This window comes from Numida meleagris, chromosome 3 (genome assembly GCF_002078875.1).
Source record: "Numida meleagris isolate 19003 breed g44 Domestic line chromosome 3, NumMel1.0, whole genome shotgun sequence".
In the NCBI taxonomy this organism is placed as follows: domain Eukaryota; kingdom Metazoa; phylum Chordata; class Aves; order Galliformes; family Numididae; genus Numida; species Numida meleagris.
The window spans coordinates 27,412,533-27,425,719 of NC_034411.1; the positions used below are offsets into that span (position 1 = coordinate 27,412,533).

The 13,187-nt window shown below is 35.8% G+C and overlaps 1 protein-coding gene across 8 annotated transcripts in view; it reads right to left on the reverse strand.

Annotated features, from left to right (window-relative positions):
- The window catches only part of BABAM2 (BRISC and BRCA1 A complex member 2), a 160,120-nt gene that overhangs the window by 29,673 nt on the left and 117,260 nt on the right, over positions 1-13,187 (reverse strand). For all 8 annotated transcript variants that reach the window (XR_002437275.1, XM_021392674.1, XM_021392671.1 and 5 more), the window contains 3 exons: positions 12,254-12,353; positions 10,199-10,269; positions 8,621-8,703 (listed from right to left, as the gene is read on the reverse strand). Coding sequence is in view for 7 of the 8 variants with exons in the window: in XM_021392674.1 (XP_021248349.1) it covers positions 8,621-8,703; positions 10,199-10,269; positions 12,254-12,353 (254 nt within the window). In the remaining variant the exon portion in view is untranslated. The remainder of the gene's footprint in view (positions 1-8,620; positions 8,704-10,198; positions 10,270-12,253; positions 12,354-13,187) is intronic.

The following is a 13,187-nucleotide window of genomic DNA, read 5'->3' on the forward strand; positions in this document are numbered from 1 at the left end:
GTTTTCAAAATAATTAAGTCTGCCATTGCTATGTGAAATATCCACATCATCAGCAAAGTGAACACTTATATAACAAACAAGATTACTTCTATGCAAAATGCTTCAAAATACACAAGCATTATGAAAAAAGACATTTCTTTTCTTAACTGCATCAGTTATCTATTAACTGAATAAATTGCAGTAAACAACAAAAGACAAATACGGGCATGTGACTGGTTGTTTATGGTAATGGAACAAGGGCAACACTGGGGATTATGACAATTTCAGTGAGTATATAAAATTCACAGTTCCTTGTTTTATACTGGGAAATGGATCTGTCCCGTCCCCTAGTGATATATAATAACGTGGCATCTTTAACAGAAATGGACACCTTCAGAGTCTAAAACACAGAAATGATTATTTTTACCTCCACTGCTCTTAGATAGCCCTTGAATCTTTCAGAATAATGGAAACAATAACTTGTGACGGATTCTGACACATAATAGAGAGTGGATTTGTTTATTTTGTGGAATTCTATGAGACTGGAAAAAAAGTATCATTTCATTTTTTTAAATAAAATATTTAACCTCTTCTTATTTAAAGACGACTAATATTTGCTGTATCTATCTTGTGGCAATGAGAACTACAATATAAATGAGGTACCAACAGCAACCAGATTTTTTTTTGTGATTATTATTGTTTCCATTTTGATATAGATGATACGTTTGTAAAAATAATCCAGATCTTTGTAATAACCACTAGCTGTTTTTTTAAAATTCTCCATACTTCATTCAAAAATAGTATTTAAAAAAAAAAAACCATGACCTTCAGTTGTTTAAATACCTGAAGCTACAATGTGCTGCAGATAAGACCGTTGAATTCTCTGTTTAGTGTTACAGAGGAATTAAGTAACAGATCAAAGCAAGAGATTCTTCAAGCAGTTTTCACTTACATATTTAGACCACGAAAAAGCGATGTAACTTCGAGTGTCATCTCTCACCTCAACTGAATCATACTCTTGGACTTTTACAGCAAGACTGGGCTACCCACTAAAAATATCCCACGGAATACCTCATAATCCTATATTGAGCTCAAAGAAACGACACGGTGGCCTCACAGATCTTTTCCTTCTCTAATTCCTGTAACCACAATTATTTTAATTAAGACAAAGGCTTTTTATTTTTACCTCACTAGCTTCAGCTAGTGACATCCATTTCACTTTATTTTTACTTCAAATTCTCAAAGATCTTCATTCCTCCCCTTCCGTTTTTATTTCCTTTTATTGTTTCTTCTGTAACAGTTTCTATAGTAACTTCTCCAAGTGGTGATGAAATTGATGCTACTAAAAGCTGCCTCTTCTCTATGTGAATTGCATAAATATTATACTTTAAATACAGCTGCTTTTTACTCTGTTAGCAACTGCAATCTGTGGCCTTTCTTGGCCTTTTTCTTCCTATTCCAGGCTGGTGACCGTAGCATGCTACTGTTGGAGAAAAGGCGAAAACTTTCCCTCTGCTTTCACAGTAGAGTTGCACTGCTAAATGCTGAGAAGTTCTACATTACTTTCCAATTGGACATGAAGACCTCTAAAACATTCTTCACCCAAAAAGAAGCTGTGTGAAAACATTAGCTTCTCCCACTGGCATTTTTACTCTTACAAGGCTTGAAAGAAAGTTATTTTTCCTGTTTACAATGCTGCCTGGGATTTGAAAGGAAACTGATGTATTTCATTTTCATTAGTGATCAGCATGGCACCATCCAGTGAGTCAGGATTAACCTTTGCTGACACACACTGTCATGTTCTTTCCAACACTGCTCCATCCAGTCTTACACCTTTCAAATCAGAACTCTGTTTTACCCCGCCCAGTCCAGTTGTTTTTCGATTCCACTCCAGAAACATCCATCTCTTGGGCAACTCCAACTTTTTTAGAGACAGTATGTGTATTATAAGCAAGGTTTAGCTCTACAATGAAAGTTTTGAAATCACAATTCTGTTGCCAGTGAAAAACCTGATTTGGTTTAACGACTACAAAATAAGAATTGTGTCTTAATTCTAGGAATTTAATATCTCTAATAATTCCATGGTCTCACCTTGGTTTCTTTTCTGACACTATTGTCCACTATGGAGCCCAGGGAAGATCCCTATGAAACCCATCCTGATCCTCTCCTATTTGTTCTCTGCTTGCTATCACGAGCACTTTTCAGCTTGCTGTGTCTCACCCCTTTCATGTAATTCACACCTTAAAGAAAATCTTCATCTGTGAATGCCATGTGAGACAACATCAGAATGTGTAGAAACAAGACATAGACATGGAGTAAGAAGAAAAAGCACCAAGATCTGTACTCAAGTCCCAGCTCTGTCAACAACATTTTGTGACCTAATTCCTTTTTTTCCAAAATTGAGCGTATGAAATAGGATTATATCACTTCCCTATCTCAGGCGTCTCTTGTAAGACTTTATTAGTTGGCTGCCACATACTTAGACATATAGTAGTACTCTAGATAGGTCTATCAGACAAGAAAAACTATATTTCACTTTTTAGAACAGTGCAATTCTGAAAGAAGTTTTTATAAAATCTCTTAGTCTATTTGTTAAAGTGGTTGTAGTTCCAAGAAAAACATGTCTACAGGAATACACTACCAGTATAGAGGTTATGTCAAATATACGTGTTTCTCAGAAATTAAGGATACAAGCAAAGTGACTTAAAAATACTTTGCTACTTCTCACAAGTTGTTTCCTGTTTGCTGCTGTTTTGCCAACTTTCATGAATTGTCCTGTGACCACTCCACTTTTTTTTTTTTAACAGAATAAGGATATGAACCTAAATCTAGCTTATAGTGATTACAAAATGAACACAGAAGAACAGAATAAGAGGGAAAGAACACATCTGTTTTCAAGTTTACTTGCCTCCATGATGAACATCTAAATACAAGAATGGTCACTCAGCTCATGTAAAAGTAAATTCCCAAGATGGAATCAAAGGAGCATGGAGATTAGAGTACTCTTAATGACAAAAAATAAATTATCAGCTTTCAGTAAGATTTCAAACTAAATCTAGTTCACAATGTTCCTTAGAAAAAAAGGAGAAAAAACAAGCAAAAGAAAAATGATCAGCAAAAGGCTAATTACCAAATGTTGCAGTATGGTTCTGGGATTAGCCCTTGACTGTGCCTAGTTAATTGCAGAACTCAGGCTACTTTCCCACCATACTGTCCAATACACAGCCCTGCAATGGATCTGCAACTTCCACTGAATTCAGTTAAGCAATACATACCTCTCACTGCCCAGTTAATATCACAGAATGCTTTATTTACCAGATTCAAAGAAATACATGCTAGTGACAAAAAGTTCTGGGATTCAGAAGAAAAAGTGATCTCACAAGAGACACTTATTGAACAGTCAAAAAATTACTCCCGAGTATAAGACTGGAACAGCTTTTGACTTCTTCCAGGCAGTTTTACATAACTGGGATTTCGTTAATCTCTAGTTTCTCATTTAAGAATGAAATAACATCCACATGCCATTTTGGCAGACTTTTGACTTTTTTGATCAGTATTGAATTTCACATACTAGAAGGACTCTTGAAACATTTATTTTGTTATGCTTGACATCTTTGCCGAGCCATCTTGCTCTCCTGAAACTATTGTGTATCATTCTGTTATTCCATATCTTATTTGGCATGTTCTCTCTTTTTCCTTCTCCCTACATCTTCAGAGTCATTTTTTCATCTATGGAACAGTGAGAAAAATACAATAAAAGCACTATACAGTAAAACAGAACACCTCAATTACACACAGAAGCTATTTAATGTAAATATTCTACTCAACAGTTAGCCCTTATCACATCTCACCTTAACAGCCCTTCCTCAGAAAACGAGTGGGGCATGCAACAGTTTATTTTCCCAGGGCTTCTCTTGAAGAGACTTCTCTTTCACAATCAGACTAACCTCCACAAAGAAGTAAAGCCAGTGCGATCTTTATTTCCACCAAGGATTAATTTTCTTGGAATTTTATGTGTTACTTGTGATCACTGCCAGGCACTGATACTGATGAAGAGAAGTAACTCTTAAGGATTATCTTCTCCGCAGTTCCAAAGCTATGTGAACAAATCTTACATGACAGAAAACTGGAAAAAAAAATCTCTAGAACTACCAAATTGACTCAAATGATTATTCATGCTCTGAGCAGCACACAGGAGCCAATGAGTAAGACGTGTATTCCAACTGCATTAAACACTATATCAAAGCAACAAACACTAGCTACCTTTACATTTAACATTTGTGTTATTATACTTACATTTACAATTAACAAGTCCTACATAACCAGAGGACTCTATGGTCAAAACTAGAGGCAGATAAATTTTTAATGAAATATTTGCAGGAATGTTTACAAGAAACAGTTTTAGGTTCTGGACTCCAAATTGCTCAGATAAACAAGTATTTCTTAAACTTTCTTATCTCAGTGACTCTGGAGTTGTTGTGGTAGGCATGTGATTTTTCAAATAAGAATCTACAGAAGCAGTTTCAAAAAGAACAGTCAGAAAGATCTTAGATGAAAGAAAAAACTTCTGCCTTGTCACATAAGCTTTCCTAAACCCCAATAGCAAACAGTAAGCGGTCAGTATCACATTAATCTATGAAACATCTTCCAGTTAAGACTACACCAAATCTCCTTACCAGCCGTTTTGTACCATTTTGTTTATTTCAACGGTTGCTGGGGTAATAAACGAAGGTGCTCATTAAACTCTGTTCTGTTGACTTTCCAGGAGTGGGACAATCTCGCTTACAGGGACAAAGCATCTTGAAACTACACCAGCTGCTTGAAAAATTACCACTTATCTAACTTCTACTGAGTGATTAAAACAGTACCTGAAGCCTAAGGAGCTATTTCTGTTTGGAAAGAGAACTAACAGAATGAGTTACTTCTTCAACACAATTTTACTTGCCGTGAGGAGGCATATGTTCCTCCTTCATTGAACACTATTGGATAAATTGCACTTTATTTGCACAGTACTGTAAACTTGTCTTCTCAGCTACTAATGCTCTTTCCCATTTCCTTTTCCCTCTCTCAAGCCTCATTTGACAACAATTGCTACCAAAACTCTTTGTCTCTACTTCTGAGGCTGCTTTCTGCTTACTTTCTGGTGCTGTGGACACATGTGCCACTCCAAATCCAAAAGAGGTTTATACGAGGAAACCCCAATTATTTAGCTCAGACCATCAAAACCACATAAGCTGAGCACATTTTGTGCTCAACTGCGTTGGCACAAATTGGTCTGCTGACAAATGTCTGCAGACAGCAGTATCCAAACAGGAACACATCAGAAGCTGGCATTGATGACTTCTCCCAAAACAGTGAATCCAGAATAGGGTGTTTGTTTGCAGCCTGATAGAGGTATAACCTTCCACAACCCAATTAATGCTCTAGGCCTTATGCTTGCTCCTCTATCCTAGGGAAAATTCTTGATGAGATGTTGCCCATTTCTGATGTATTCCCTGACAAAGGTCACTGCAGAACAACCTAGAGAGCTGAAAGGGTGTACAAAATGTGACTTCAGCTGGTACTACCATGGCACGAAAGCTTCTTAATTAAACTTCCACCTTTCATTTGACCAGTGCTGTGGACCTATCAAGTCACTGGTACCATCCAGCACAGAAGCTCTAATCCTTTAAAGTTAGCCAGCATCAGTGGCAGCATGTGTTCCCACCAACTTCAGCTAAGTTTGAGATCACACCCAAACTTTAGATACCAACACTGGCAGCTGCCAACATTCTCAACCCCAAACATATTGTTCAACAAAACAGAAACTATTTAGTTTAACACTCCTCTTTTTCAAGACATCTTAAACAAATAACCACTAAGTCAGTGTTTCATTTGCTATCACAATCATTCCAACTTCTGTTAATCTCTTTTGTGCTGACAGTCTAAAGATCTTGTCAGATCAAAACTGATCTCTGAAAAGCCTATATACAAATTGGAGTCCTACTCTTGCGTCCATAGCAGTAAGATCTCTTAATTATGTACAGATGTAATTTGTATTTATATACGGTATACACACACAGAATGTATGCAGGAATATGCATAAAGAAACATCTATCTCTAGAAACTAATCATAGCTGATTTATAAAAACGTACAGAAAGAAATCAGCAGTATATTGGTGTCAACTTACAAATCTTCATTCTGAGCCTTCCCCAAAACAGGTATCAATATCAAAAGGATTAAGTCTGATTAATGATTTCCTCTTCTACGTGCATGCATGAACTTCTCTAAGCATTCATTTCTTCTGTCATATATTTTAAAGCATTTAATCAATTCTCAGAAATAAACCACTAAAACAACCATTCCTTTCGCTGCCCTTTGATCTAATGTAACAACTTAGGCAGCTACATAAATCTAGTGATTAAGTTGGCAATTAGTTCTGTGTTTTCAGGCATAGACTTTGATACTCATTCTGAAATTACTGCACAAATCTGTAGTTTTTTAGCAAGTGAAATTGTTTTAAGGATATTGGGCTTTTGTACTCAAGAATTATTTTCCAGTTTCTCTCCTCTTTTTCTTTAATTAAGTTTACCCAGCAACAGTAGTCTGAATAATTTATTTCTAATGTGTTTTACTTTCCCAGTTCCAAACAAGTTTGCAACTTTGAGTGAAAATATCTGCAAAAAGCAGCAAACAAAGTTATTTTGAAATCTCGGAATGTATCTTTTAAAGGAAATACAATTCACTTTAGGGTTTATGCATCTCACAACCTCGGCAAAACCTAAAACTTTAGCCAAAATTAAGATGCCAGTAAAATTTACTATGGTTCCTTTCCTTTGATTTTCCACGGTTCTCGCTGTACACTGACCTATTTATTTTTCTCTGAATGCTTTGTCCACGTACTATAGCAAATATATAAAGTAGAACAGTTTTCATCTTACGGTTATCTCTCCCAGACATTTTATTAGACGCTTGCTAAATATTCAACCATAATATACATAGTTATTTCAGTGGTTAAGAGATGAAAGTCTACATTACTTCACTCAGGAAATGAAGTGCAGGTTTCAGGCCTTCCATTGCAATATCCTTCAGTACATGGAACATAAATGTTTTTGCAGTGGATTGTTCAGCAAGTGAGTGATGCAATGACTTACACAGCTAAGCCACTGTATGATTTCTGAGGCCACAGGGTTAATACATAGTGATAAGCTATTCATTTATAATTGTAGCTTTCATGTCAGTTAAATTGAGCGCTCTGAATATTACTTCACAGTCAAAACTTACTCTGTTATTTAAAAGAAATTTGAATTTTGATTCCCCTGAAATATAACTACTTCAACATTTATTAAATTATATTATCCCAAGGCAAAGATCAAATCCACAGCACTTTTTAACACCAACAAGACTAATGGGGTCTAAAAAAGGCAGGAAATCTTCATGAAGCTGTACATAGAGAAGCATCTTAGAGAATACAACCGGCCAGTGATGGCATGTAGTTGAAGATTAAATAAAGATGTAATAAGGACAATTTCTCCAACTACCTCAGTTTTATTTTCTGTTTTCCACTATGTATATCATATTAATATGACAGACATTTTTTAATTTCAAGTTTGCCCTTTCTAGACCACTTCTGAACAGAATTCTTTAATGCCCAGAAATCTCAGGTGTTAAAAAGAAAGGGATAAGTGAGACCAATTTTAATGATCTCCAATATAACACAAGCAGAAGGATTTGTCTGTAGAATGACAATCCGCACTTCTTGGTTTAAGAAACCTAAGATAAATTCAGATGTCTTTTAGACATGAAAAGCTAGCCCACAGACAAACCCAATGTAATCTGAAATATTGCAAAGCTAAAGCGTTAACAAACACCAACGTTGCAGCTGCCCAGACTACGTTGTAATCATTTAAAACAGACAAGAAGTGGATTAATAAAAAAAATAAAGGGAAAGATGACTCAATTTCCCCACACCAAAATATCCTTTATACCTGGGAATTCCACCTCGTAAGGAAATACAGTGATTTCTATTTAACGTATTAGACAGTAACGGAGCCATACTTACTAATTCCTACACAAAGCAATCAGTATACATTTAAGTTAAAGCATCTTTTTGAAAGCGGTTCCATTTTGATCTAAATATCTCAAATGATGGAGAATTTGGCTACATTCTGCAGCAAACTGTTAGGCATTTTGCCTGGAATAGTTTCATTCTAGGAAAAAAAAAATTGGCTTTTAAACACAGTATTGTGTTTTCTTTTGTAATGTGTTTTCCCTAGGCTGAATTGTCATTACAATCATTTCATTAAATCCTGACGGTTACATAAGATTTTAGATATTCGCAGCTTATGCACAGTAGTGGTCTTCATCACTGACACTTTCAACAACAGGAGTTACAAATAGGAACTCAACTTCAAGTCAAGTTACCAGAAAAACTTCCCAGTTTTTGGCATTCTGTAAAGTGAGCAGCACACCCCATCAGTGTGTGAAGTACGATTGGGATTTTGTGTTCTCAAAGTGTCATGGCCATATAAAAAAATGCATTAAGCACTGGATAAAAATAGCTAAAACTTTAAAATTGTTTCCTGTAATTGTACTTTTTCCCTTCTGAACTTGTAACTTCAAGAGGATAGACATTTGTGCCTGAGGCAAAGAGTTACTCACTGTGAACAAGGAAGCAAAAATCTTTCCACATCAGCAACAGAGTAAGCTTTGTGAAGCCTTCTGCATCATATTCCACTACACCACTATCAACAAGAAAAACAATAAATGAGTACAATTTTCACACAGCATCCATTCTAACATTGAACGAGAAATATGTAAATCCAAGATTACAGTGTTTAGTGGTTTGTTTTTTTTTTTTGTTTGTTCAGAAGGTTCCAATGCTTACTTTATTAACAATTGCAACTAACTACACTTATGCTGTGGTACTGGAGTTTTTTACCCACAGAAAGGTCATATCCCGTTTATAAAATATCTATTTCAGAAGGAAATGAGACTTTTTAATGCATCTGTAGTACTAAATTGACAGTAACTGTACACGTGCAGGTTTCCTGTATGTTATCAGTTTAAGAAAATTTATTAAAATTCTATTAATGGACACTGTAAAATTGAAACCGTGGAGGCTGAGTTCAAATTTGAAAACTAAAAAGAGCTTATACATATAAAAGTCACAGCATAACAATATAAAAAAATAAATATATAATGCTTGTTCAGTAGACGTTAAAAGTCAGCCATCAGAGAAAGGTGTTTTCTTAAAGTCTGAAGCAGCATGAGGACTACTGAAGTACATCATGAGTGAAATTAAATCACAGACATATCTGGTCCATTTCTGTTCTGTAATTTTGATCAAATCATTCTCAGAAGACAAAAAATTCTTTTTCACACGGATTAAGTCTTCATCTCTGTCTACTCACATATCAAATCCAAGCTATTGTTATCCATCTATAGCTGTACAAAATTTGGGTGCCTACTACAAAACAGCTATCTTCCTGTCATTTGAGAGACTGGGAATTTGAAGGGCTCGCCAGTATTCATGTATTTTTTTTTTAATTGCCACACAGAAGCATAAACTCCCTTTTCCCAAGGAGACAAAGCATTGCTGATCAGGTACTCGCTGTCTCATCAGCTCCTGGACTCCGGCATAAGTCAGAATTTGAATAGAAAACTGAGGTGTCTACCTTTCACAGCTCTATGACATCCCGTATTATTAGCTTTGTGAATGTAAAGTCTCACTGTGCCTAGCCACAGGACTTTTGAACTGCAGGAATTCAAGATAACTTGATTTGATAATTTGATAAAACGTTGATAATTTTCTTGAGAAAAACCTTTCTCTCAAGAGTCCCAATATTGCTCCATGGAGGGAGCAGCTGGTCTCCAATCAGGCCTTTATGTCAAGCAGTGCTTTCTGGCTCCTGAAAGGCTTGGAATCATACTCCACTTTCACTTTCGTCCCACTTCAGTCACTGCCTATTACTAAGACCCCATCCAGTCCTTTATTTATCATGAAGCACACTCATAATGTCTTTTTCTCACAATCAGCTGTTTTCAGAGTAAAATCAGATCAGCAGCTCACACTGGAGTAACACTTCATCAGAACTTCATTCCACAGAGAGACTACCTATACATTATTCTACGGAAATCATCAGACTTCATCTGAATATCAGCAACAGAACCAAAGACCATGTGCATAAAATAACACTTTCCCCATGCTACACAAAATAATGCATGAAAAAAACTTACGTTCCAAAGTGACTCAGGAAGGCTGCAATATACTCTCTTCTCTTATGGTATCCCTGAATAACATATTGTACCTCAAAAGAAAAAAGAGAGAAAGAAATCCAAAGCTATAAAACAAACAAACAAAAGTTAATGCTCCCAATCTGTCATATATTCTTTGTTAAGGAAGACTTAGAGGGTTCTGAATCTGAATCCTACAATTAGCTTGAATGATTTTACTGAAGAAACCTAAAATGCTTTTAAAACAAGGAGTGGATTCCAGCTCAGCAAAAATCTTGTGAAGACACCTCACTTCTAACTAAAACTTAGTATTTCATAATATACTGAAGCACCATTTCAGTATGCAGGGTAAGGAGTGAGAAAAAGAAATGCGCAACCTTGCCTTGCTGAATTTTAAGCAGGGACTGGTGATAGGCAAGACATAATTACCTGATGTGACAGCTGGTTAAGTGTCAAAATCAAATTCAGGTTGTAAAAAAAAAAAATATATATATATATATATAAAAAATTAAACAACGGATCTTGCACGTTTTCAGAAAACTGCACCTCCAACAAAATCTTCTCAACACCACACTTCCTCACTTCCTCTGTGGCTTCATGCTGACCCAGGGAGTCACTTACTCAATCAAGAGTATCAATTTCTGAGGCATTCTATGTTTCAAGTCTTCCATCCTGACACAAAATCCAACAATGCCAAACTTGGAAGACTTAAGGCAAAATTCTCCTTACACCATGTATGTTTTCTTATTGATTTGAATGGGATTACTTAGCAGAATAGTGTGAGTAGGGTTTGACCCATAACAGAAACAATACACATGCTGCCAGGCTGAAAGAGCGTCTGGTTACTTTGAGTAGTTACAATATGATACAGCACACAACTCCTTATCTCCTTTGCCTTCCAGAATGAAAAACAGTACTTTAAAACCTTTTTTTCTCTACCAAACATGAAAAGAATAGGAAGCATACCTTTCTTGGCTATGGTAATACTAGAATTCCTGGGCTGGCAAGTGTTCTCCTAAAGCTTCTGAAAACTCTTAGCTCTCAGCAATGATTTTATTATCTTGTACCCCTTTTCTATTTATAAATCAAGATTTATTTCATTTTATAAGAAATTGAAATTATTTTGAAGGTTTTGTGTGGGATCTGAAATGTTATTTTGAGAAAGGGAAAGCATATGATAAGTTTGTTTAAGGGACTTTGTTTAAAAAAGGATAAAAACAGTCCTGTGTACCTGCAGATGTTCAAAAGCAAAAAAAAAAAGTAATTTTAACAGAAAACCACAACAAAAACAACTCTAAAGATAGAGTGCAATATAATTACGGAAACATGATTTGAAGAACTTTTTCTAAAAGATAAAATTATTTTCCTCATTTGGATAAGGATAAAAACCATATAGAGATACAAATAGGAAATATGTAATAGGAAGATTCCTAGATGTTGACCCCTAAACTTTGTATTGAAACATACACTTAATCAATGGAGAAGCTTTCAAAACATTGTACTCTCTCTTTTTTGTTTAAACAGTACACTAGCCATAACACAACCTTTTCAGTATATCCAACTTTAAGTAGCTATTATTGTATAAATATCCAAATAGGCAGCTGATTTCATAGTTTTGGATGAGAAGAAAAATCACCAAATCCTCTCTCAAGCACTCAGGATCTACAATGATTACGGTATGAAAACTTTGGTATCTTCTGACTGGAAAAATAATTTGCGAACTACTCATTTGTACTTACTAGCAAAATAATATACTACAATGCAGTGTTCTACGATACAACAACATTTTATTTTGAACTGTAGCATATCACAATAAGAAAATCCACTCTAGGATCTGACCCCAAATGCGCTCACTCACCTAAAAGATTCAATATATTCAATGCACTGCTTAGGTACTCAACTCTTACCAAGAAGTTATTCATTGTACAGATCACCTCAAATATGCCTGACTTGAACTACCTAGCAGAAGAAAAATGATCCCAGGAAATACTGCAGTATATTACTGCAATACAGTATACCATATAGGGAAAGGAAATTGAATTATCTTCAGTAACTTACCTTGTTTGTTAGTAACTGGCATACTTGCGGTACATAGTCGATAAGACATCCTCCACCAGGAAAGGCTGGGATGTGAAGGGCAGACGATCCTCCAAGCGCACTAGCAAGAGAAGTTAGTTCAAAAGTACATCACACATACAGTCCCTGAGATTTGAAAGTTATTTCTACAGTGGCCTCTTGCCCTAAACTTAAAGGCAGGGGGCTATAATGTGGAAATGTATTTTATTTTGTGATGATACAAAACGTATTGAGTGATACCATCTATTCACTGTAACTCAACACCTTTAATCAAGAATATCACTAACACAAAGCATGCGCTCAGGAAATATTTTTCATTACAAAGAGTTTCTCAGCCTCTTCAATCAGATCCACAGTTAAGATACCTTCCCATATATGGATAAGAGGATTTTGATGTTTGAATTACTTCAAAATCCACCTTCAGTCAAAGTAGCTAAGCATAAGTGCAATAATGTGGACTGAAGAGTAATAAATGGCTGAATGCAAATGTCAGCCATGACACTCATTCCAGTTTTGGTCCTTCCAGTACAAAACGTTACCTACTAGACCAAATCTAGTTCTAGTGTTGGCCAAGAAAGATTGTACATGATGTATGAGGAGAGGCTGAAAGGAATGGGTTTCCTCAGTCTTACAAGAAGGCTGAGGGAGAGATGGTATCTAAGAGGGGAGTTGAAGGCCTATTGTTATTGAAGGCATACTGATATTGAAGGCATCTTGATGCCTTCAAGTATCTAATGGAAAAATAAAGGAAGGACTGAGAAATAATCTCAGAAGTACACAGTGATAGCATGAAATGCAGTGGAGATATGCTATAACAAAGGAAGTTCTGGTTAGCTGTTAGAAAATAACCAAAGAGTAGAAGAGGGGTCCAGGAGGCCAGGGGACTCTCTATTTTCAAGATGCTCAAAACTCAGCT